The sequence below is a fragment of the Malus sylvestris genome, chromosome 9 (assembly GCF_916048215.2).
Source record: "Malus sylvestris chromosome 9, drMalSylv7.2, whole genome shotgun sequence".
NCBI classification, from domain to species: domain Eukaryota; kingdom Viridiplantae; phylum Streptophyta; class Magnoliopsida; order Rosales; family Rosaceae; genus Malus; species Malus sylvestris.
The window spans coordinates 8,561,769-8,589,444 of record NC_062268.1 but is presented as its reverse complement, the minus strand read 5'-3'; the positions used below and the strand labels follow the sequence as shown (position 1 = coordinate 8,589,444).

Genomic DNA, 27,676 nt, shown 5'->3' with positions numbered 1-27,676 from the left:
TCTCTGGTTTTGGATCAAAGATGGACTGATACAAGACGCATTGTAATTGTAGTTGTAATTCTTTCATGGATTGTGATGCTCTGCTCAGGATCTCATTTTGCATATTTGTTGGCATTATTCTTAGTTTTGCTTTTGAAATTTCTTCTAATAAAATATCATCTAATATTAAGTCTAAAGATATATTCCTAAAAAAAATTTCATATTTTTCTTTTTTTGTCTTTGTCACTCAGATGCTGATGCTGATGCTGCTCATTATTTTGATGTTGTTCCATTTCAATGTCTTCTTCTAAAAGCTCAATCGTAGTCTCTTCTATAGGCTCATTAGTCTCTTGTTCTATTGGTTCAATAACCTCTTTTCCTTTATTATTATGCTGATCAATTTCTAAACCTATTTTCAATTCTCTTTTCAGGGTGTCACTTGTCTTCTGCTTCATTCTAAGAGCTTGGAGTTCTTGGTTCATTTTGGTAAACTTACTGAGTAAAGACTCGTGTTCTCTAGAGATGACTTGAAGGTTGTGCTCAAGAGAATGAATATGATGTTGGTTTTGATGGAAATTAAAATTAAAACTATCAAACTCTTGTTCCAAGGCTCTAATTAATTTTTCATGACCGAACCTCATGTTTGGTTGCTTGATTTGAATATTCCAAAAATTATCTAAGAGAACCTGTTGCCCATCAGAAAACCCTGGTGCTCTTGACCTATATCTCAATGTTAGATTTCTTATTCCTTCAACAATATTGCCATTAAAATTGAAAGTAGGTACTGGTGGTGATGTTGATCTGCTTATGCTATTATGAAATCCACTGAATGGTGGAGGTTGATGGTACATCATTATACTATTGAAATAAGCTCTTCTGCCTTGCGACCTTGTGTTATTTGCTGATGATGGTCCACGATATTCCATACATGTTCAACAAATTAATCTTGATAAGATATTGGCTAATGTATTGTCATTCCCTTTTATATGTTCAAAAATTGGTTTAAAATCATTTCCTGTAATTGAATCAACAAAATTAACTCATCTTCGGGCTGCCTGTTTATTAGCATGTATCTTATTATAATGAAAAACTATGTTTTGACAATCTGTTCTAATAGTAAATACTTTATTATGTAAAAATAAAGAAAATGCTTCAAGTGAATTAATTATCTCTAAAATTTCTAAATCTATTGATGGTAATCTTGACTGTACATCACTAAATTTTCCTGATGAATATCTACAAACTTGTTCGTCAGACTTTGGTGACTCTTTATGCTTTTTTTGGTATAGTATACCTGCCCATCCTAATCATGAAGCATATGTTTCAACTATCTTGTAATTATCATCTAATGGTAATGTTAATAGTTTAAGTTTAGTAATTTCTTCTTTTATATTTTGAACTAATTTAATATCTTCACTATTAAAATATTTTTGTCCTGTTTTGCTAGTTTTACTATGTAATACTGCTATTTTCCTTCTTAAATCAGGGATAAAATTTCTTGCATAATTTAACAATCCTAAAAATGCTTGTAACTGTATCTTATCTTCTAATTTGTCTGGAAATTCTAACACCTTTTTAGTTATATGATCTTGTAATTGTATTGTACGTGACTTGATATACATTCCTAAAAATTCTATATCTTGCTTTTCTAATGCTATTTTATTTTTGCTAATCACAATTCCATTATTGATAAATTCTTTTAATATTATCTCTAAATGCTTCCTATGTTCATTTTTATTTTTAATATGTACTAAAATATCATCTATATAAACACTACAAAAATTATCATATTTTTTTGAAAATTTGATCCATCTTTCTTTGAAAGATTGAATGAGCATTTTTAAGTCCAAATAGCATAACTAGCCACTCAAAATGTCCTTCTGGACAAGTAAAAGATGTCCACTCAATTGATTCTTCTGCTAATCGTATTTGCCAAAATCCCGATTTACAATCAAATTTGCTAAAATATTTACTCTCTTGAATTTTATTTATAAGCTCATCCTTATTTGGTAACTTATAACTATCTTCATATGTATTATTATTTAGTCTCTTATAATTATAAATTATTCTAGCCTTACCTCTCTTTAGTTCTGAATGTTTTCTTACAATAAATGTTGTTGATCGATGTCTAGACTTTGAGGGTCTAATTACTTTTAAATTTAACAATTTGTTGCTCAAACTCTTGTTTATCTATTAGGCTACAAGGCATATCAGTTGTCTTAATGGTTAAATCTGGGTTAATTATATCTAATTTTGCAAGTATTTTATTTTTACTCCAATGTAACTGTGGGTCTTCTCCTATAATTCTAGTTTGTTCTGCTAATTGTAATAATTCTTCTAAACTCCTTGGTTTACTTAACTATAATATTTCTATACGGTTTCCTTCTTCTAAAATTGGATATTCATGTTCAAATATGTCTTCATCAAACTCTTCTACGTTATTATGCTCATCATTTTCTTTTGAGTTTTCTAAATGATAACTATCTTGGCCACTAGGCTCTTTTATACTTATGTTTTTGTATGCTTCTAGAGTATTACTTTGTTCAGTTATTGTAATATCTCTTTTGAAAAATGTTATGGTAGGGTTCATAAATAAAAACCTTGTAAACTTTTCAAAAAGTTTAAACCTAAAATGAATGGATATATGATCTTATTGGTGAAACAAATGTTAATGGTAAATTAAATTGTTGTTTTTCTACTTTAATAAAATTATTATTTATACAATGTGTTAAGTAAATTGGTCTCTCATCAAATTGTGTTATTCTCACTGGTTTTGCTAATTTTTGTATGTATTTTTCTGGTACTAACTCTTCTCTTATGACACTCTTTGTACTCCATGTATCTATCATAGCTATTGTTTGTATCTTATGTTCTTTTGCTAATTCTATTTCACAATTTATGGTAATTAAATAACTATTTTTTGGTTTTTCTATACTATGAACAATATTTCCTAATATTTCAGTATTTTCTTGTGATTCTGCTGAATTAACTTCTAATAACCTATTACTATACCACTTTTCACATAATATTGAATATGTATTATAGTATTTATTTGCAACTAATTTACTACACTTATAACATTTTTATGGCCAACCTAAATTAATGTATTTACATTCTTCTTCATGTTGCTCTTCTATGAATGCACACATATACTCTTCTAGATCACTATTTGTGCTACTTGAATCTTCCGAGTCTGTATCTATCATATTAATACTCTCTATACTATAAATACTCTCATTATCACTTAAATCATCTAAACTGTATATTGACTGAATATCCTCATCTTCTTCTAACTTAAACAATTCCATCAAATATACTTTTTCATTCGATTGTTTACCTAATTTTGGACATTTAGGTCTAATATGTCCAACTTCTCTACATGAATAACATTTACAACTACTCTTATCTTTTGGTGCTTTATATTTTCTAATTCAAGGTTTGCCATTTCTTTTTCTAAATTGCTTTGGAATATATTTTCTTTTCCTATATGTTCTTGAAGGTCTTATACTGAAATTCTTATGCTGTTTGTAGGGTTTATATGACTTATATTTCTTTTTGTATATTTTCTTATGCTTATTTTTCTTATGGCAACCATATTGTTGTGGTAAATGTATATTTTTACAACTCATTTAAAATTGCTTCCTAATTTGTCTCTTAGCTTTTATTTGACTACACTCTTGTCTAAGTATATCATATACATGTTGAATTCTAGGTCCTATTGCAATATCATTCTTCTTTAGATGTTTTTGCCATTCATTCCAAATCTTTTCACTTATTGGTCCTTTTATTTTTGTCATATAAGTATCTAATAAATTAATATCACTAATTCTACATTTTTTTCCTAAATATTTAAATAAATATGTGGTATACTCAGCTATATACTGTAAATCGCAAATTTGTAATTGTTCTAAATTTATAATTGCTCTTATTTGTTCTTGTTCGCTTCTGCCATCTAACCTATTATGATTTAGAAACTCTTGTTTAATCAAAGTAACAAAACCATCAATATTAAAATGTGTTTTAGCTGCCTGATGCTGTTCTGGATTTTGGACTTTCCATAACTGGAAATAATCAAAAACTAAATCATCCAAAGTATGCTCAAAGTAATCTAACATTTTTTGTGAATTACTAAAATCTAACATTAATGCTGCATGTACGCGGCCTTTTTCCCATCTCTCAATCGTTCTTTCCCAATCTTGTGGATCTACATTATCTAAGTTTAATATTTACCAGCTATATTAATTTGTTCTAACCCTCTCAAATATGGAATTCTATTTTTTCTGGGTTTTATCATACTTTCTTATATATAATCTACTTTTACTTTCTCATTATATTGTTCATTTGTTGGTCTCAAAAATTGTTGATCAGTTCTACTTGCATGTCCTGGATTTTCTACTCCTAATGTACTACTTTCTTCTGCTGGATTACATTCTGCTTTCAATTCTAATAAATTATTATATTCTTTTGATCCTAAAATATGTTCTACTCCTATTTCTAAGATTAATTTTTTCATCTCTTCGTCTGAAATTCTATGTAGTCATAAATCATATGTCTTATATTTTTCCAAATATTGTTCTTCATCTAAATGATCAATATCTTCTATGAGCTTATCTACAATAAGATCAAAATTTTGCTCAACTAAATTAATATTTAAATTATCAAAAGCTATATGTATATTCTCATTTTCGATCTCACTCTCATCCTCTTCTACTTTTTCTAGCTGCTTATAATTACTAAACCTAATTGTTGCTTGACCTGTTCTAGTTTCATATATTTGTACTTTATCTGGTTGTCTATTTGTTGCTACTTGTAAATTAGGCAATATCCACTGGGTTCCTTCTAAAAAACTATTATCTATGGGTTTTGCATCTATCATATTTACATGTTTACTACCAAATGTTTGAACTAAATTTTGAAACTCTAAATTAAACTTATGATTATATCTATCAGACACTTTACCTATATACATTAAGCTAATACACAAATTTTTATACTCTCCTTTCATATTATAATTTTTTGTTCTTATGCTCACTTTAATATGTTTACTAAATTCATTAATCGTCATAACATAATTTGGAATACAACATATGACTGATAAGTTTGAACTTAAGTCTACTTCAGCTGTTGCTATTGCTGCTTGTTGGTGATTATCTCATCTGTCATCATATATGTATATTAATGCTTTGGTGCCTACTTGTGCTCTGGTTAATCTTGATATTCCGATTAATATTATTCCTATATGAATCTGACTAAAATGTGATTTTCTCAAATGCATAATAGCTTCTTTACTAATTAAATTAAGTGTAACTTCTTTATCGATACAGCTAACTTCATATTGACTGATGCTACTTACAATTCTACTTCTGTTTTCAAATAAACCTAATTGATACAAATTATATTTATTTTTATGTGTTCTCTCAAAACCTCTTCTAATAAATTCTTGTGCTTCTTCTTCATTAGGATAAATATTTTCAGCTCTAACTACTTCTTTTCTTTTTTTCCTAAAGAGTTCCATTTTCTATTATCAAAAGGATTTAGCTTAGGCCTTCTATTATTATTTGCACTTAAAGTTAAATTTTCTAATTTATCTAGCAAAGATGGTGGAAGTGATGAAGATGCGTTATGTAAAACTTGGTTTATTTCTACTATTTGTTCTTCAACTCGATCTAATTTTTCAGCCAAACTTAAAACTAATTTAATAATTAAATTATTTTGCATAATGGGAATATTACTATTGGATACTTGTGTTGAAAAATCTGTTAAACCTATTGATTCCTTATCTAACTTACTAATTTCTTTCAAAGCTTGGATATATTTTCTGCTACTTCTAGAGTCGATCATTAAATTAATAATTTATCTATTTTATTATGCAACTTATCTACTTGTTCACTTAACTCTTTTTGTATTAATTGAATTTTTTGAACTTCTAATTTTAGCTGCTCAACTATTTCTAATGATCTAAGTTCTACTTGCTTCGGCTTACTATCTTTGATATCAACAAACTCTTTTATCTCTCTTTTGCTAGGAAACCTTTGAATATTTTTATTATTATCTTCTAACTGAGATGTAATATAATCTAAATTTTGTCGCCTACTGACGCTCCAGTTCGAAAATGTGACTACGGGACAGAGGTTCAGGGCCGAAGGGGTAGAGGAAGACCTAGGAAAACTTTGGAAGAGACCCTAAGAAAAGACTTGAGTACTTGGATCTAACGGAGGACATGACACAAAACCGAGCGCAATGGCGTTCTAGGATTCATATAGCCGACCCCACTTAGTGGGAAAAGGTTTTGTTGTTGTTGTTGTTGTTGTATTTTTATGGATTTTTTCTGAAAATGCTCTAACAACTGGTTTAACAAATGATTATGCTTATTATTTTCTAATTTTATATTTTCTGCTTGACTAATAATAAGATCTACAATACTATTGGCTTGTGGATTTTCTTCACTATGCAAAATATGATTATGCTTTCTTGATGGAAAATAACAAACTAAACTGCTTGTGGATTTTCTTCACTATGCAAAATATGATTATGGTTTCTTGATGGAAAATAACAAACTAAACTATTTTGGTCTAAAGTTATTTTTCTTTTTTGAGGTTCACTAATTTCTAAATTAAGATATTCTATCATAAACTACAGTCTACCTTTCTCTAGAGTTACGGTTAACTGGTTTCTTAGAAACTCTCTTTCTTCTCTCAAGGTCTCTAAAACTTGATATGTTGCTCCTTTTGCTTTTAAAATTTTATGCTGCACTTCTGTGTTATTATATTTACGAATAAATGAAGGATGTTCAAGATAACCAAGATAAAATTTTTACTTCTTCAAAGTACTGATAATTCTTTTGGATATATATGCTAATCTTCTCTTTATGCTATTTATAGTTGGACATTTGGGACAATAAATACGTGGTAATTGTGGTTGACATGGTCTACAAAGACAATAATATCTGTTGTTCATACAAAATAAACAAGTATGATATCAGTTGTGTTAATGACTTCCGTCCTCAAGGTACTTTACTATTATAATTATACTATTAAAATGCTAAACTTGGCTCTGATACCCAATTCGCAACGCAGGCTCTGTTAAATAGTCAGATGACCATTATAACAACTAGACATAAAACCTTACACATGGAACTCGACATGTTTCAACATGACGGCCATTCACAATACAAGTATAAGGCTTTAACGACTGAACTCAGAGGTACGAAGAACTCAGAGGTACCTTGGTTAATGTCCAGTTATTTGTATGGCAAACATTCAACTATAACAGAGTGCTCGAACAAAGTATGATCGTCAATTTAGCAGGTTAATAATATAACTACAATAGTGTTTCCCTGTTTTGGACTATAAGTCTAATTAAACAAGCACACTAAAGAAAGAAAAGAAAGCTTACTTAAGACTTGGAGATTACTTGAATATGTACACTTGAACTTTTATTGATATATGGAATGTTTACAAAGATAGTTGTTTACAAGAAAGTGTTTACAAGGATGCTATGAAGACTACGAATGCTTGAGAGTATGAAGATGGTGTGAGTATGAGAGTAGGGTGTTCAGGTGTTGAGTGGTTGGGACATTGGTGGTCTGTATGGGAGGAAAAACTCCCTTATATACAAATCCTAAAATAGAATAACATTCCAATATTTACAACTTTTTGGATAGTGACAACACACTGTTTCTGAAAACTGTCAGCACTGTTTCTAAAAGTTGTTTGTCATGTCACGTGAATTTATGTTGTCTTGGTTGCTACAATGTTTGCCACATTTTCTTTTGCATGTGAATCCATGTTGTCTTAGTTTTTGCAGTGTTTGCCACATTTTCTTTTGCATGTGAATCTGTTGCATGATTTGTCTCCTAGTGCACAATTTTTTGCATGTGATATCGCTGAAATGCTTTCTCCCTTAAAATGCTCTCTCCCTTGTCTTCTTTTACATGCCCATTTTGGGTATTATTGAAATGTTTTGTCCTTATGGTTAAAATGAAAGTTTTTGGGGAGGTTTTGGTTAGTTTTCCATATTTATACACATAATTGTATTGAGAAACATAAATTGAAAGAGAAATGATATATAAATTATAAAGTACTAGAACATGTGGAAAACATGGGCAACAAGCATTATAATGAGTGCAGTAATGCTCACCTAAAGTCATCATTTTGAGAACATGTGAGGTCTTCTTTCATTTGAACCCTTAGATTAGTGTGACGGTAGGTCAATCAGTAATCTTAAATTATCTTTGTTACACCCTAACAAAACAATAATTCCAATTAAAAGAGAAGAAAAAAAATGTTAATGCGTGAAACCCTTCCGTCTTCTTCTCCTCCCCGTCTCTCTCTTTCTCCCCCTCCCTATGCTTCTGAACTTTTTGCGTGAGCAGCAATGTAGCACATGTCCCCAAATTATAATTTGGGTTTGAGCAATCAGTCCGAGAGGGCCTTCTAAGAAGAATTATCCATCTCTCACATGTTTTAGATTTCGTACTACCATTGCTGATGGCATGGCGAAGCCACAGAGGAACAAGGAAATGGCCGGTTCTAATTGTGCGGTCCGGCGCTGCGCTGATGCACGTTATAATTTTTTTTTTAAAGATACCAGGCCAAACGATGTCATTTGGGCTTGGGATTTAAAAAAAAAAAAGTAATAAACAAAACCGCGTGGCTTATGGGAGGGTGCGTTTCCAATTAGAGATTCATATGTGGGATTGGAAGGACCGCCTGATGAAAATTTCAACGCAGAAAGAATTTTATATTATTTTTTGCATAAACGATTTGTATATGAGGAGATTCTTACTTGTACATCAAGTATATACGCGGTATAAATATAAGCCATTGTTTTATGAATAAAATCATTTGGAATATATTTTCTTTATTAGGGGTTAGACAAGTGTCAATTGAAAGAGAAATTCTAAGCGGAGTTTTTTTGGTGAAGAAATTTAGTGGAAGCTAACAATGCATTACAAGTTAGTTGTGGTGTCATGCCTAAAGATATGTAATTAAGGGCTAATCACAATGATTTTTTACATGGATACTATACCAGGGTTGATCTTTATGATCTCGGACTTATGGTGACCTCATATTTTTTACATAAGTACTATACCCCATTTTTCTGATATGAAACTTTGTCACTAGCAATTGGAACTTGTTTGTATTGATAAATTATAAACGACATTGATATAGTCTATTATTGTTGTGTTCCTTTCAAGTGCAAATATAAGGATAGTATAATGGCACAAGTAAGGGTGTCGAACCACATGGACTGATTAGACCTCTACAAATTACTAGCTTTATGTGAACCCTAACTAAGCAATGAAAATGAAAACTGATTTTAGATTTTTGTTTTGAAAGCTAAAGTAACTTAAAATGCAAAACAAGATAAAGCTAAATGATAGATTGATTCAGAAACGATGGGAATGGAACTAGGGATACTTATTTCACCATTACAAGCCAATTCAATGAAAATTAAGTCAAAACGTATTCAACTCTCCAATCTACAACTAGGGTTCGTTTTACTTATTTTTTATCGTCCATTTGATGTGTGGTTGTGATCAAGTACTCCTAATCTGCAACCTAGTTGTGATGTTCAACTTAGATTACCAACTAAGAATCCATTAAGAACAAGAAAACTTCAAAGAACCAAATAAATCACATGGCAGGATGTATGCATAGCAGTTTCTTCATTCATTCACATATCTACTATAACCTTGATCAAATAATCTGTAAGAAACCCTAATGGTGATCAAACATTAAGATAAACAAACAAATTGAACTGTGAAATCAGTGAATGAAACAAGAAAACAGATTGATGAATTGAATACTTTAACTTAATAACGTAGAATAGTTTTGCAAGGCTACATCGAAATCCCCAGCTATAAACTTAATTACACAACATCATTACAGAATATATAAATATCAAGAACAACATGAGTGAAATTAAAGTTCATAGAAGAAACCCCCTTGAAGCAATTCTGATGTTGAACTTCTCCAAGAACAGCGCGGCTGCGTGGTTTATTTGGTGGCTGCGGATGGTGAAGAGAAATAAGGTTTTGTTTCTAGGAGAAAGGCTAAAGAAAGAGAAGAGAGAGAGCTATGGGCGACCTCAAGGGGAAGCTTGTGTAAAAGTGGCTGAAACTCTCAGTTTTATAAGGTTAAAGAGGTTGTTATAGATTGCCAATACATCCAAGTAATTGGGCATTTAATTCCCACGTTTTTTTTTGCTGTTATTGGTCTTATTTGAATCCTTATTTGATTCTCCACTTTTAGCACCATTTTGCCTTATATGTCCTCAATCGAGCTCCAAAATACGATTAGCTGCACACTAACATGAAAGAGGGTAAAATGCAACTAGTTTAACTCAAAAATATCACAAAGGGACTAGGAATGGATGGTATAAATGTATGAAATATATGAGTTATCAATTATGTAAAAGGATTTGGTTGTCTACAAATTTTTAACCTTTTACGCTTTTAATATTTAAATGTCCCCCCCCCCCACCCTCCCCCCAACAATTTCTGGCTTCGCCAATGGCTGATGGGGTCCGAATGAATGGCCTTGCAGGCATTTATCAAAATCCCTAAATTTGTTGGAACTAGGTTACCATCGAAAATTGTTGGAAATACTATAACGGCATGTGCATGAATTCTTTTGAATCTTTGAATCTTGTTCTATTTTTGGTAGGTGTACCAATAATTTGAAAATCAATCAAAGTGAAAATATTCTTTCTTTGTCAAGTGTTTGTACCTAGCATCTAGGCAATTTACTCAGCCCCGGCGGGCCATTGGGGGGAGGGGGGGTTGGGGTTGAGGGGTGGAGAGGAGAGAGATGGCTAAGGAAAGAAGACAGAAGGGTTTCAAGCATGAACCCCTTTTTTTTTTCTTCTTCTTCTTTTTTTTAAAACGAGAATATTGTTTTGTTAGGGTGTAACAAAAATAACTTAAGATTATTGATTAATTCATCATCAGATTAATTTAAGGGTTCAAATGAAAAAGGATCTCACAAGTCCTTATTTGAGGACCTTAAGTAAGTAACACTTATAAATGATAATGCATGTTCATCCATATCTGTCAAGTATCTTACAATTTATTGAAAACATAAAAATGCAAAATGGAAGAGTATTTTTGTTCCAAGTGAGGGTCGCGATCCATTACCGTTTTCTTAAATAAATAGATAAATAAAAGCAAAAATACTCACAAAACCACCCAGCCTACCTAGCTCGCTTATGCCAACTTAGACGTGCTAGGCCTAGGCGGGGCATAAGCGAGTCTATGCGGTCCTTCTTATTTTTTAAACACCAGAAATTAATCCGAGTGGTGAGAGCCGCCTACCATCTAAGTGGCTTTAGGCGATGCTTTTTTGAAAACTGGGTATGGTCCCATTAACGGCACCAAGAAGGACCTTTGAGTCTCCTTAAATGAATCCCTTTGAGTCTTCTTCTACAGTCTTAAGAACAATGATTATTTCAAGCCATTTATTTTGCAGAAACAAGTGAACGATCGAGTAAACTCCTGGAACGAGAAATTGCTTTAATGTTTTCGAAAGTGCTTTTAGATTGTCAAAACTATTATTTAAGTGTGAATGAAATAAACAAAATCGCTTTAATGTTGAAGGAAACTGAAAAGAAGGTCAAGTTGCTGTTATTTTTTAAGGTTAAAGGTGCAAAAATCAAATTTAATGACATAAAATTAGCACAAAACTTTTACTTTATATGAATGTTTTGTGGTGTCGATTTTTCTTAGATTCTGAATGCTTTCAGGTTTTCAACCATTATTAATTTAAAACAATACTTTTTTGAGGTTCGACCTTCTTCTACTTGATACTTATTGGATTCTTGTTCCACTTGCGCAAGTTGGAGCCTTGTTTGGATGTTCCAAATTACTATGTTCATAAAGGGACATTGTTGTGGACTACATCGTCATGATATGGTTGAAAGTATTTTATATTTTAAAATTCTCAAGAATGATACTTTGCTTGTTTCGAAAGTATAGCTTCTCATTCGTTTGACTGTTGAAACATATTGTTTCTATGATGTTTTTCTACAAACTGTTTGCTAGACGTATCGACAAGGATTGAATGTTAAGGACAATCGTTTATGTTCATGTATAAAAAAATAAACACGAAACATGATAAACTTAACAATTTTTCGTGTTTTAGAGTGCTCACATCATTAACTCATTAGGGAAAGGAGAATATCATGGAGCACCTTTTCTCTCCATGTCCCATAAAGTAGTTTGAGCTGCCATTCCCAGATTCGATTAAGCCAAAAGCACTTGATTTTACTTTGGCACATCCTGGAATCATTGACACAAATGAAAAGGTCTTTATGGTGTTAATTAAACTAGATTAACCATAAACCAAATGTAAACCATGAATCCATGATTCTTTTTCCCATCTTGAAGGCACCCTTTCTTGTTTACTCCTTTGGCTTATCTTTTTAATGATTAATCGGGATTTGGATGGCAATTGGTCGGATCCTTCTTACCGGTGTATGTGGGCCGTTGGATTTTTATCTAACGGCTACAATTATTATAACTTTTAGAGGGTCCCCCTGTTTGTAGCCGTTGAATAAAAATTCAACGACCCACAAACACCGGTTAGGAGGATCCCAACCAATTACCTTAGAGAGGATCCAAATCCCTCGCCCCTATTTCTGCTTTTGCAGATCACCCGCTCAGCATGTCGGCATGGCATGCCTTGTGGCCTCAACTTCTTTCATCTCTCTATGTACAGATTTTGAAGTCATATTATTTACTTAGAGGTGATGACTTAGTTACTTTCTACAAATAAGTGATGACTTTAGTTTGTAAGGACACTTTGTGTTGAACTGGTCATGAATATATCTCTGTAACCCTTTATTCAATCAATGGAATATCGTGTTTTTTTTTTTCTCAAAAAAATCTCATTAGGGTTAAAAAAAACCAATTTTAAGTTCTATCCTCCCAGCTTCCACCATCTTCCATCATTTTCAATTCCTCGTTTCTCCATATACTTTATGAAAACGACAAATGAAAAACAAAAGATTATAAAATTGGGCTCTAAAACGAGAAACCATTGTGCTAGACGTATTTACGATGACTGAATACTAAACTATACATTGATAATATCGTATTTTACGGTATTTGTGTCATATAAAATTATACTAAATTCAACTCCAAATCGTTAATATTTTAGAAGGATATCATTCGACGGAACGCAATTTCTCTTCATGTACCAAAATCTATGAAGTTTGGATACGGATACGAATACGAATACGGATACGGATACAGATAAAACGATACGAAATAACACGATACGGCGATAAGGAAAATCTCTAAAAATTAAGATGTGATACGCTATGGATATGGCAAATAAAAATGTATATATATAGTAACAAAAATATACATTTTAAAACATAATTCATCCTTCAAATTCAAGTACATTTGAGTTGTTAGAGAAGAAAAATTTGAAATCTAATCCTCTTTATATAGTAAAAAAAGTGTGAGAGTCGTATACATAATTGTAATTAGAGAGAAACTCTTTGTATTCAGCAACTTTCAAGTATAGATGTCTCCTATTAATTTTCTCCTCCTCATTACCTTTTTTGAAAGTGCAAATGTATCATAAAAGTCAAATACGTGTATGTAGAATATGTGTATCCAACATAGCAAATTTGTGTCCATCAACCAAGATACATGTTGGATGAATATCCGAGAGTATCGGGCAAGATTGGATACGGGATACGAGACCTAACAGACGCATCATAGACCAAAATGTAGTTAGAGCTGCAATTCCAGGATTCAATTAAGTCAAAAGCACTTATTTTTCAATGGCACATCATTATACCATTGTCACAAACGGAAAGATCTTTACCCTAATCTAGTTCAACGACAAACCAAGTGTAAATCATGATACTTTTTCCCATCCTGAAAGTACCTGTATTGTTGTATATTTTTGCTTATGATTTTAATGATCTCTTGTTCTTGATTTTAATTAAAAACATTTATAGCTTGAGTTCACCATGTCGGCATGGCTGCTGCCTTATCCCCTCAGCCTCTTTTATCCCTGTTCCCACTGAATGTAGAGTCCTTTTTCTACGGTCAAAACTTTAACAATTGATAAATTTATAGATTCTGCTGACAATTTAGTTAAGCACAGTTGGCTTTGAATGCTACTGCTGCTAATGGATCTGCACATCGGATCTTGATATACAATCTTAAGTTTGTGTTCCCTTAAGCAGTATTGTTTTATATAAAGTTTCTTCTTCGGTATGGCAAACTGTAAATTTTAAATGCCGACGCCAAATTTGCATTTATATATTTTTATATTGTTGATGCTGGTGATAACTCCGCCTGTGTAAGTTTATCTTACATTGCCGGTCCCAAGCCCGGATAAAGGAGGAGGGGGAGGGCGTCAGGTAGTCGACAGCCGGTACTCCTATGTTACGTCGAATCCTTATGAAAATGAATCCATAACGAAATCGCGCTAAAGCTAGGGCGTCACCCGTAAGTGGCGCGCTGTGTGGCCCGAGCACAGTGATAAGTGAGCAAGGGTCGCTGTATCTCCATCGGCACCCGGATGAAGTGTTAAATGAGCAAGGGGCCATAGAAACTTCTTTCCGAACGACTCCACTCAAAGTTGTTTGGGAGCATATGCTCCTATTAACTTTACACTAACACACAAAAGAAGTACTTTGATCCTATTAGACTCATGGCAATCAAGATTGTAATAGGACAATAACTCATCAATGTGATTAGTGCGTACGCACCTCAAGTAGGGTTGGATACGAGTTCGAAGGAGAAATTTTGGGAAGATCTTGGAGACTTGGTGCAAGGAATTGCTCAGACGGAGAAATTATTTATAGGAGGAGATTTAAATGGACACGTGGGCAAGGAGACAGGCAACTATGGAGGTTATCATGGTGGCCATGGTTTTGGGGAGAGAAACGAGGATGGGGAAGCTATCTTGGATTTTGCAATGGCATATGATCTCTTCTTAGCCAACACCTTCTTTAAGAAGAGAGAAGAACATGTGATCACCTACAAGAGTGGGTCGCCAAAAACACAAATAGATTTTCTTCTAATGAGAAAAGGGGATCGTATAACTTGTAAGGATTGCAAAGTTATACCAGGAGAGAGCTTGGCTAATCAACATCGCTTGTTGGTGATGGATGTACATATCAAAACAGTGAGAAAAAAAGAACAAGACTTGGAAGTGCCCAAGGACTAGATGGTGGAATCTAAAAGGAGAAAAACAAGTCATTTTCAAAGAGAAAGTAATCACCCAATGTGTGTGGGATAGAGAAGGGGAAGCTAGCCAAAGGTAGGATTCCATGGCTAGTTGTATCCGAAAAGTAGCAAAAGAGGTATTAGGAGAGTCCAAGGGCTTTGCTCCACACCAAAAGGAATCTTGGTGGTGGAATGAGGAGGTACAAATAAAGGTGAAGGCTAAGAAGGAATGTTGTAAAGCCTTATACAAGGATAGGACCGATGAAAATGGTGAAAGGTATAGAAAAGCGAAGCAAGAGGCAAAGAAAGCTGTGAGAGAAGCTAAGTTAGCGGCTTATGACGATATGTATAAGCGACTAGATACCAAAGAAGGAGAGTTGGATATCTATAAACTAGCTAGAGCAAGGGAAAAGAAGACAAGGGACCTAAACCAAGTGAGGTGCATCAAGGATGAGGATGGAAAGGTTCTTGCTACAGAGAATGCGGTCAAAGACAGATGGAGAGGTCATTTTCATAATCTTTTCAATGAAGGACATGAAAGGAGTGCTTCTTTAGGGGAGTTAAGTAACTCAGAAGAGTGTAGAAACTACTCCTTTTATCGTCGAATCCGGAAGGAAGAAGTGGTTGTAGCTTTGAAGAAGATGAAGCATAGAAAAGCAGTAGGCCCAGACGATATATCGATCGAAGTGTGGAAAGTTTTGGGAGAGACAGGTATAACATGGCTCACTGACCTTTTCAATAGGATTTTGAAAACGAAGAAGATGCCAAATGAGTGGTGAACGAGCACTTTGGTGCCTGTCTACAAGAATAAGGGCGACGTACAAAATTGCATGAACTATAGGGGTATTAAGCTAATGAGTCATACAATGAAGCTCTGGGAGAGAGTCATTGAGCATAGATTGAGGCAAGAGACACGGGTTTCGGACAACCAATTCAGGTTCATGCCAGGGCGCTCAACCATGGAGGCAATCTATCTCTTACGAAGATTGATGAAAAGATATAGAGATGGGAAAAAGGATTTACACATGGTCTTTATAGATTTGGAAAAAGCGTATGATAGGGTCCCAAAAGACATTCTTTGGAGGATTTTAGAGAAGAAAGGAGTACGAGTAGCATATATCCAAGCTATAAAGGATATGTATGAAGGAGCAAAGACTGCCGTAAGAACTCATGAAGGACAAACCGAAAGCTTTCCCATAACTGTAGGATTACATCAAGGCTCATCCTTAAGTCCTTACCTTTTTGCGTTGGTAATGGATGAGTTAACAGGACATATTCAAGATGATATTCCTTGGTGTATGCTTTTCGCAGACGATATAGTGTTGATAGATGAAACTCAGGAAGGGGTAAATGCAAAGCTTAACCTTTGGAGAGAAGTGTTGGAATCTAAAGGTCTTCGCCTAAGCCGATCAAAGACAGAATATATGGAGTGCAAGTTCAGTGCAAATGGAGGCCAAAACGAGTTAGGGGTGAGGATCGGAGATCAAGAAATACCAAAGAGCGACCGTTTTCGTTACCTAGGATCTATCTTGCAAAAGAACGGAGAATTAGATGGAGATCTTAACCATAGAATACAAGCTGGATGGATGAAGTGGAAGAGTGCATCCGGCGTGTTGTGTGATTGATGTATGCCACTGAAGCTCAAGGGAAAATTTTATAGGACGGCAATAAGGCCGGCGATGCTGTATGGCACAGAATGTTGGGCGGTGAAGCATCAACACGTACACAAAATGGGTGTAGCAGAGATGAGGATGCTTCGTTGGATGTGTGGGCACACGATAAATGATAAGATTAGGAATGAGGATATCCGGGGTAAAGTAGGAGTAGCCGAAATTGAAGGAAAGATGAGAGAAAATCGGTTAGGGTGGTTTGGACATATGCAAAGAAGGCCTACTGACGCTCCGATTAGAAGATGCGACTATAGGACAGAGGTTCAGGGCCGAAGGGGTAGAGGAAGACCTAGGAAAACTTTGGAATAGATTCTAAGAAAAGGCTTAGAGTACTTGGATCTAACAGAGGACATGACACAGGACCGAGCACAATGGCGTTCTAAGATTCATATAGCCGACCCCACTTAGTGACTTGGATTTTCCAAGTTTCCAACCGAGAAGTTTTCCTCAATCGGGAAATTAAGGGAACACTACCTCAACCTACATGCTCCACTCACAAAACTTCAACATACAAGCTTCAACAAAAGAAAAATTCAAAGAACTTAGCAAAGAAGGCTTTGGTGTATTTAACACAATACGTTGAAATGAAGCAGAGCTTATTTATTGATATCCCCGATAAGTTACAAATATGTACATATACATGAGTCAAAATAAACAAACAAGAGGGAGCCTTCACAAAGGTTGTTTAGGAGAAGTCTCAGCAGTCGGTAGAGCCCCAGAAAGAGAAGGCACCGGAGGGGGATCATTCGGAGCCTCAGTACTGGACAGAACCCTAGAAGGAGGAGGCATCAGAGGTTGATCATTTGGAGCTTCATTACACGGTACAGCCCCAGAAGACGAAGACAATAAATGCCTTTGGAACAAACCCACAAACCTCTGATGATCAAGTAAAACCTGACCATCAGATTCCTTCATCTGGTCAAGCTTCCTCTTCATGTTTGTAGCATAATCATGTGCGAGCCGGTGCAACTGTTTATTCTCATGCTTGAGCCCTCTAATCTCCTGTTTGAGACTCATCACTTCAGCCACCAATGATTCAACTTGGCGGGTTCGAGCAAATAGGCGTTGGGCCATATTAGACACAGAACCTGCACACTGAACACTGAGAGCCAGAGAATCCTTAACAGCCAACTCATCAGACCGTTTGGAAAGTAGTCTGTTATCTTTGGGAGTGAGAAGATTCCTGGCCACCACCGCAGCGGTCATATCATTCTTCATCATGAAATCCCCAACAGCAAGATGACCAGTAGGGGAGACGAAGGATGGGCGCCATATGTTGTTTGGAGAAGGCATGGCTGCCTCTTCAACAAGGTTCAAGTCAAAACGACGGTCGGATGGGCCAGACATTTTCAAAGGTGTTGAAGAGAGAAGAGGTCGGACAAATCAAGATCTTAGAAGTGCAAGAATGGAGCTTCTACTGGTGGAGATTCAAGTGTGCTTTGGAACTTAATGACAGCCTCTATAAAAATCTGCACTCGACGGAGCTTCAGAAATCGAAGAGGCGTTTGCTTTCTCAAAAGCTGGGCTGCTCAGAGACCACGAGGGTCGATCTCAGAAATCGAAAAGGCGTTTGCTTTCTCAAAAGCTGCGCTGCTCAAAGACCACGAAGGCCGATCTCAGAAATCGAAGAGGCGCTTGCTTTTTCAAAAGCTGGGCTACTCAGAGACCACGAGGGCCGATCTCAAAAATCGAAGAGGCACCTACTTTTTCAGCCTTGTCAGCACCTGTCACACGCACACTCAGCTTTGCGGAAATTACGGGCATTCTGTCGAAGATTTCTGGTGAAGTAGAAAGCATATGAATCTTACTGTTCAATCACCCACTTTCCACACGCAACATTAGCTCATGGGTACCACAGATAACTTTGCCAAAGTTCTCTGACAAAGTTGAGACACGTGAAACTTGCAGCTCCCACTACATCGCTCTAACCAAGAAGGGTAAAAGAATAGCAAAGAAACAACACTAACAAAGTTTAGACACATAAATTTTGAAGGTCTAGCTACCATATTATTACCCACAAGGGTAAAGGAACAGTACCACTGCTGGATAATTGGAAAGTCCATGTGTGTCAACATCTGTGCTCCGTGGCAAGGTAGACTAGCAAACATGCCCAACCTTTACTCACATTCGAGAAAACTCCCAACAAGATTGCTTGCTCCAAAATCGAAGAGGCACCGCCCTTCGAATCTCGAGAGCCAGACTCCTAACATGATTACTTTCTTAAAAATCGAAGAGACACCGCTCTCCGAATCTCGAGAGCCAGACCCCCAGCAGGATTGCTTTCTCAAAAATCGAAGAGGCATCGTTCTCCGAATCTCGAGAGCCAGATCCCCGACAGGATTGCTTGTTCGAAAACCGAAGAGGCACCACTTTCTCAACTTCGAGAGCCAAACCTCCTTGGATAAAGCTTGTATGTAATCTTCACACGCAACATCAGCTTTCCAGATACCACAGACCACTTTTTCAAAGTGCTCTGACAGAGTTAAAACATGTGAAGCTGACAGCTCCCATTACCGTGCTATGACCAAGCAGGGTAAAGGAATAGCATTACTACTTGTTGTTAGGGAGACTCCTATATATGTCAACCTCCATCCCCAACGGACAGGCAGACCTGCAAAAATGCTCAACCCTTCCTCATATCTGATAGGGCACTCCCAACGAAGCCTTTCGAAATATTCAGCTTTCTTTCCCCCCGATAATACCTCTGCAAACAAGCTATACTAGAGCAAGAATATCTCATATCATCAGGGTTAAAAGCAAGAGTATCCCATATCATGCTTTTTCCCTGTCTTTTCCTTTGGCCTTGTTCTTACCTGGAAGACAAAGAGAAAGAGAGCAATCAGTCAGCACTTGGAATCAAGCTTCCAGTCAGGAACTAACTGCCTGGAACCCCTTACCTGATTACTTACCTGGCATTGCTCTCGAGTACTCATTTTCAACATCTTATGCTTCCAGGGAAGATACCTCATCTGCCTGAGGAACAGATAGGGCAAGTAAGAAGGATACAAGGAAGCATGTGGAGACAAGCGTAACAGCACACGTGCCGATACATCCACTACTTTGTCAAAAGCAAAAGTATCCCATATCAGCAGGGTTGAACGTACTCTAGATTTGATGGACTTGTTTTGACCCTCAAATTCTTCAGTTGGCCTTATATTCTGAAGGAAACCAGAAAACCCTCCAGCCCAGTTTCAAGAATAAGCCTGTGGAAAGTTACTTCTTCAAAAGCAAAAGTATCTCATATCATCTCTTCTCATTTTTCTTCTCTTTATCCTTCATGCTGCCTGCAAGATAGGGAGAATGAGAACAATCAGCCGAAACTCGAAATCAAACTTCTGATCTGGGACTGATTGCTTGGAGCTCTGATTGCTTACCTTGTCTGTCACCTCTTTCAGCAGATCCCCTAGCTCGGCGACTTGGGGGACTCCTACTACATGGTTTGTATCGCGCTTGACCAAGCCTGAAACTACAAGTAAGCTTCAAGTGAAATTGATACATTACCTTGTGCATCTCCACCAGTTAAAGATACCACCCCTGGATGGAGGAAGAGTACTTTCAGAGAAGATGCCACATCTACCTATGAGACAGATAAGGCAAGTGAAGACAATACCACACTTCGGTACTTAGAAGTTTCGTGATTACGATATCATTCTCCCCCAATATTTCCTAATGTCATTTGTACTAAATCATTCACTTGTACTCACTAAAGGAGAGCTTGAACCTATGTACTTGTGTAAACCCTTCACAATTAATGAGAACTCCTATATTCCGTGGACGTAGCCAATCTGGGTGAACCACGTACATCTTGTGTTTGCTTTCCTGTCTCTATCCATTTTTATACTTATCCACACTAATGATCGGAGCAATCTAGCCAAGATCACAAAAAGCGACCGTTTTCGCTACCTAGGATCTATCTTGCAAAAGAACGGAGAATTAGATGGAGATCTCAACCATAGAATACAAGCTGGATGGATGAAGTAGAAGAGTGCATCCGGCGTGTTGTGATACCGTCGTAGGCCACTGAAGCTCAAGGGAAAATTTTATAGGACGGCAATAAGGCCAGCGATGCTGTATGGCACAGAATATTGGGCGGTGAAGTATCAACACGTACACAAAATGGGTGTAGCGGAGATGAGGATGCTTCGTGGGATGTGTGGGCACACGAGAAAGGATAAGATTGGGAATGAGGATATCCGAGGTAAAGTAGGAGTAGCCGAAATTGAAGGAAAGATGAGAGAAAATCGGTTAGGGTGGTTTGGACATGTGCAAAGAAGGCCTACTGACGCTCCGGTTCGAAGATGTGACTACGGGACAGAGGTTCATGGCCGAAGGGGTAGAGGAAGACCTAGGAAAACTTTGGAAGAGACCCTAAGAAAAGACTTAGAGTACTTTGATCTAACGGAGGACATGACATAAAACCGAGCGCAATGACGTTCTAGGATTCACATAGCCGACCCCACTTAGTGGGAAAAGGTTTTATTGTTGTTGTTGTTGTTGGTGATATTGCAAACGCTTATACTTGTCAATATGTTGTCAATACATTCTCTACAAATGCAGTTAACTGCAATGTAGAAGGACTAGTTTTATATACAACTACACATTTATTTATTTACTAATACAACAGGTAAAGAAACAGAAAAATAATAAATCTTCAAGTCATATTATATATAATAAAGTAGTGATCACATTGGTTACTTTCTACAACGATTTCCACATTAATAGTAAATAAAACCTTGAAATCTAGTTCAAGCAAAAATTTCGTTCACACACCCATAATTACTTTTAAGCAAACAACCCTTTTTTACCAACAGCTTCTAGTAAAAGTACTTAATCACTCTCAAGCAGTACTTATAACTGGACCCAAACCAAAACTGGCCTTAATTTCCACTGCTTTCATGGCTTCAAATCTTGGTTCCTTGGCCTCGAACTTGACCCCAGCATAGAGCTTCATGTAGTCTTCGAACACGAATTTCGGGTACACTTGATTCTTCTCCTCTGCTTCTTTCTCCACTAGGGTTGGTGCTGGGTAGATCACCGCATCACTGCCTGGGTTGTAGAATGAAGCTATTGACATTCTGGTGCCATCTGTTTGGGCAATCACCCTGTGTTCCACACTCTTGTACTTTCCGTTGGTGATCACCTATAGGAGTTCAAAAATATGTATGTTTGTAACATTAAGTTGGAATATGATTGGGTTATAATCAGTCTTTCTCTAGTGCGGTTAACTCTAAATAACAGTAAAATCGGAGAATTTTAAAAAGTGCAGTCAAGATCATAGTTGTTGAGTTAATAGGGTTAAATTTTAATTACCTCAAGTTGGTCACCAAGATTGATAACAATGGAGTGGCGCATGGGAGGCACATCAACCCACTCTCCGTCCTTGAGGAGCTGGAGGCCACTGACCTTGTCATCCTGGAAGAGCAAGATGAGGCCGCCGGCATCGGTGTGGGCACGGAGACCCTTGATCAGGTCTGGGTTGGGACATGGAGGATAGTTGCTCACCTTGGTGCCAAAAGTTGGTCCCTTTGTTCCATAAAATGCCTTCTTAAGGTACCCTTGTTCCAGTCCAAGATTCTCACACAACAAGTCCAGCAGCTGCTCTGCTAATTTTTCCAATTTCAATGCAAACTCCTTCATCACATTCCTGCATACATAAGTTTTCATCACAATTCCGCATCAGATGTCACATAATATGCCTAAAACTCGAAAACCAACTATTTTCAGGTAAAAAATTTCACTCTTGTTTTCTCCTTCCGCAATAACCTTTTTATTTCTGTCTCATTTGATTTATGCAATCATGAGACTAGAAAAATACGAAGAGTGCATGGGAGAAAAGGAGAGCGCAAAAATCACTTCTTTATGTTACTGTGCGATTGCCATACCTGTACTCATCCTTGAGATCTGGTACTTCAGAGATGTTCGATTGAGGAAGATGGCGCAAGTGGAAAGTGCTTTCCCAATCCATATCTTTGACTTCTGTCTGAACACCCTCAAGGCCTTTGCTGGCCACCAGCTCCTTGAACCTTTGCTCCAAACACTGCTTGTAGTGCTCTTTTGTCAGCCTCTCCACTGTGTCCAGAAACTCAGTTGGAATCCCATGACTCACCAGCTGCAATATTTGTCAAAACCCAAAAGGTAAGTATAATGTGAAATATTTAAGAGAGAGAAAGATGAACTGAACATAGAAATTAGGAAGCTAATTAAGCATCTTAATTATAATCACCTCAAAGAAACCCCAGTTCTCACAGGCATCTTTGATCTTTTCCATTGTAGCTTTTCTTCCCTCACCATTGAGGCTCTCCAAGTTGATAACTGGGAAGTTCTCCATCTCTCTCTCTCTCTCTCTCTCTCTCTCTCTCTCTCTACTCTTTCTCGCTCTACAAGTGTTTGGCTAATTTGTTCTTGTGGAGTGGAGTTTGGTGCGTGTGCTATTTATAGAGGTAGCAATTACCCGAAACGTAAAAAATTAAACTTGTAGCAGTTAAACATGCAAACTATTTGTACAGTAGTGAAGGGTTACTTGAGGAATTATAATAAAGAAATTAATATTCTAAAAGGAAACAAAACAAATCCAAATAGCATAATCATGTGGCCCCACTATCTCCTTTGTTTGGATCGATCCATGGGCTAAAATCATTTTGCATTGTTCTACTTAATATTCTCTTTGCACTAACTAAAATGAAAAAGAAAAAGACAAAACCTTCTCTATATATCTTCTCGAGTCTTTGGTTGGTAATATGGACCACCACGGCACCATCCATGGTTGCTGGCTGGCTCTGATCTTTCCAATTTTTTAGCGCTTTGACCAAATAATTGGGGTTTGGCTTACCCCACGCTTCAATTTGCATGCATGCTGAGGACCCCCCACTATAACGTTCTATCTGTTTGGACTGCCTTGAAAATGATCTGGAAGGAAGGTGCCCAGCTCTTGCTTTTGCATTTTTCAAAATTATTTCAAGCTTGATTTGTTTGGAGCCGTATAATAATCATTTTATTTTTTGTTTTCATTTTAAAAAAAATTGAAAATTAAAAATTTGTTTGTATTTAAAAAAAATAAAAACTGAAAACTACTTTCTTTTAAGTTTTCAAAATCTAGTCTTGAGTTTATAGTATTTGGTTTTCGATTTTCCCTTTTTATTTGAAAACTAAAAATAGTTATAAAATAAGACTTCAGTTTTCAGTTTAAAAATAAAAACCAAAAAGAAAAAATTGAAAATGAAATGGTTATCAAACGACCTCGTACTTATTAATACATGAATTTATTTATGTGTGTATTTGTGGAGCAATTTTCAATGTATATCGGAACTCGGTCATGTAGCCTTATTACTTCACTTAAATAATAACATGAAAATTAGTTTTTTTATTTACTAATATAATTAGAAATATGACATATTAATTATATGTGGTATATAATGGCGGAGTCAGGAATTATTCAACAGGTGGGCTAAGTTAAAATAATTAAAATTTCAAGCATGACCTCTTAAATTCCAAACAATAAACACATAAACTCGCAGCTATATAAATAACTAAAAATAAAGTGGCAAAGAACTTACTAATTGATAAGATAAATCAATAAACTTGCAGACTAAGAGTCAAAGATTATATGTCTATGTCTAAGTGCCTCTTTGTATTTGGCAAGAGGTGTAGGCTATTGTTTTTCAGACTTCAAAATGTGTAGTCAGGTCTGTAACTCTATATTGAATTAACAAATAGCTTTCATAAGTTATGAGTGAGTGTATTGAGTAGCGAAAGGTTAATTAAAATCTACAAAGAGGCACATATTGCAATAATGACAATGAAGTTTTTAATTTAATACAATAAATTTTTATTGTTGGTTAAAGTAGTTAGTTTTTTATCATTTAAAATACTTTTATTGTTTTATATTCTCTAAAAGAAAACTAATTAGGATTCAAACTTTACATTAGCTGGGTGGGTAAGAACCATAAAAAAAATCAAATCATATAATAGCCGAACTAATTAGTATTTTTAATGTTAAAAACCTCAAACTTTCCCTATGCTAGAGCCCGCTCTAGCCATGTACATGGCTCCACTAGTGGTCGTATACTATTTTTTTGTCAAATTTAGAAAGAACAAAATGCTTATAAAATAATGTTGTTTTATCATCCACTCTTAGTATAATATGTGAAATTATGCATTGCGTGTAGGGGTGGGTTCGGTACGGTTACCGTACCAAAACCCTTGTACCAATTACCGTACCAAACTTTTGGTTTGGTAAAATCTATTACCATTACCGTACCAAACTTTCGGTATACCGAAGTTCGGTATTGCCAAAAGTTTGGTTGGCATGGTATGGCAATGGTAATTGCCATTTTGTTTTAGGACAAAATATGTTTTTGTTTTTTTAACCCAATTCAAGGGCAAAACTTTTTTTTTTGTACCTTTATCTCATACATTATAGATTAAATTCATCTATTATTCATCATTCACAATTCACACACATAATAATTCAAATGAAGCATCAAGATTCATCATGAAAATTAAGCTTACAATCCAAATAGAAGTTACGAACCAAAACAAATAGAAGTTAACAATCCAAATAGAAATTAAAGTTTCAAACCAAATGAAAATTGGAGGTAAACTTAAAGAAGGAGAATTCATTGATCAGTTATTCAAGTTTGAGATGTCGAAGCTTTTGGAGGAGGCATTGAACTTGTAGAATATTGAGTTTGTATCAAGCTTACATTACAAACAAAGAAAACATATTAATTAGTAGCAAGAAGAATTAAAGTTGAAAACCATTTAATAACAAATTTACTAAAAAAATTAAAGCATATCTTTCTTGTTTTCTCTTCTTCTATTTCCTTGTAAAATTGAAGCATATCTTCCGTTGGTCCTTGTAGAAGTTTACTTCACTTGCCCTCAGCCAACCACTAGTACACACTAGTGCCTTAATTATTTTAGGAGTCAAGAATACCCTAAAAGGGTTCACAACCCTCCTCCCTAGACTAAATACATTTTCACTAGCAACAGTAGAAGTGGGGGTTACAAAGATATTTTGGCTATTTGTGAAAGAATTAGGAACTCTTTTGTGTTTGATTTCCACAATTTTAAGAGATCAAAGTCACCAACAACAATGCTAATATAAGTAGGGTTTTATTTTCAAATTATTGAAATATTATAAATATGTGTTATATAATTATGTATTATATAAATTATAAATTATAAATTATATTGTATTTTCGGTATGGTACGGTAATACCGTGGTAATGGTATCCATTACCAATACCGTACCATAAAATTTCGGTACGGTACAATACCGTACCATTACCGATTGGTACAAAAAAATTGGCACAAAATCGGTATGGCACGGTTGGCAATTCGGTTGGCATGGCAATTTGGCAAAAAAATCCACCCCTAATTGCGTGTCTTGTGCTCCTATTTAATTACCGTTTTATCATTTGTCTTCAATTGGAGATATATTGGAGTTGTTAATAAAACAGAATGGACAACGAGATGTTTACAAATGATATATGTGGCTCTAAATCAAAGCCAAAGACTTCTCAACCCAAATTAACGAACAAGACTTAACTAATTAACCAAATCTACTGACGGACGTCATGCATGCACGTGGCCGGCTTCCATGCTCAATCTAGCATCGAAATCTAATACGTTTTTCTTAGATTGTGTAATTAAATAAGAATAACAGTATGCCAGTCTAATATCTTTCGGATAAGTTTAGGAAATAACTTAGGTTCATCCGCAGCCGCTCGTTGATGAGAAAATATATTAATGTTGTATTGTCGATTACGCCTTTCAGTTTGTTCTTAACTAGTAAACCAAGACGTGATCGATGACTTGCTTTTTTGGACGAATCTTGCGGAGAAAACCACTAGATTTAGTTGACATTATTCGTCATATTGACGTCGAAAGCTTTTGGCTCATCATTGAACTAAGAAAATTGATGAGTTTGATGTAAAGATGAATCAAAGTGCAAATTAAACACCGATTAATTTTTGTTAGTAAAAGCGGGATAATTGGTGACAAATTACGATTATCCATCCTTTTTGGGTATGGAGGATAGTTGAGAATTGCATCCTATACGTAACCACGATCAAGCAGATTCACAGCTTAAAAGTATCAAATATAGGACCTCTCATTTTTTTCCTTTAGGAAGCTGCTACTCGAACTTTTCCACTAGACCATTTATTGTGGTTAAACACCGATTCTTTGAACCAACACTTAATTTTCCTTTGTAAAATCTTAAGAGCTTTGCAAGATATAAAAAAAGGCAACATTAAATGCGATTCTATTGCACACAATCATGTTCTCGTTTCACTCGTTTCCCCATAGACGCTAATAAAGTGAACTTCTTACTCCAATCTAAATTAAAACTATATAAAAGTACTTGATTTAAGCATTATGACAATTGATGATAATGTTGTGAAAAACACTTTAAAAAATTCAAAGATAGAGAAACTATTTCACCTGTCAATGACAGTTGAGTACAATAACAGTTTAATTTAGGAGTTTTTTTATTCTTTGGATCGGGAATTAAAGTAGATTCAATAAAAAACTTATTTGTATATAAATAATGAAGAAAAAAACTTCGTAAAAACCTACTACACGATTAAGACCTAGTTTGGGAGTGAGGTGCTTAAAAAAAAAGCACCCATGAAAAAAAGCTGTGAGGGTTTTAGGTGTTTGGTAAACTGAAAAAAAATGGCTTATTTTGGAAGCTGCTGTGAGAATAAGCTGAAATCAAAGGAAAAAGCTGAAGCTGCTATTTGTAGCTTTGGAAAACTGGCTTTTTTTCAAAGCACACGGAGCTACAGTGCTTCTTTAATGAAAAGATCCACTATTAGACTGCTTTTTT

The 27,676-nt window shown here is 35.4% G+C and overlaps 2 protein-coding genes and 1 long non-coding RNA gene across 3 annotated transcripts; 1 reads left to right on the top strand and 2 right to left on the bottom strand.

Moving 5' to 3' along the window:
* Positions 1–6,093: 6,093 nt before the first annotated feature.
* On the bottom strand, positions 6,094–19,047 carry LOC126582406 (uncharacterized). Its single transcript, XM_050246550.1, has 2 exons — positions 17,132–19,047; positions 6,094–6,138 (listed from the first exon to the last, which is right to left on the bottom strand). Exon 1 carries the CDS (start codon positions 18,187–18,189, stop codon positions 17,515–17,517), a length of 675 nt encoding a protein of 224 aa, XP_050102507.1. The 5' UTR covers positions 18,190–19,047; the 3' UTR covers positions 6,094–6,138; positions 17,132–17,514.
* Positions 19,048–19,652: 605 nt separating this feature from the next.
* On the top strand, positions 19,653–20,643 carry LOC126582407 (uncharacterized). Its single transcript, XR_007609493.1, has 2 exons — positions 19,653–19,986; positions 20,032–20,643. It is a non-coding gene; the product is annotated as an uncharacterized LOC126582407 (long non-coding RNA).
* An 840-nt stretch (positions 20,644–21,483) lies between these two features.
* LOC126582405 (1-aminocyclopropane-1-carboxylate oxidase) lies at positions 21,484–23,238 on the bottom strand. Its single transcript, XM_050246548.1, has 4 exons — positions 23,066–23,238; positions 22,725–22,951; positions 22,153–22,486; positions 21,484–21,982 (listed from the first exon to the last, which is right to left on the bottom strand). The coding sequence occupies exons 1-4, from the start codon at positions 23,168–23,170 to the stop codon at positions 21,680–21,682; spliced, it is 969 nt and encodes a 322-aa protein (XP_050102505.1). The 5' UTR covers positions 23,171–23,238; the 3' UTR covers positions 21,484–21,679.
* Between the last annotated feature and the right edge of the window lie 4,438 nt (positions 23,239–27,676).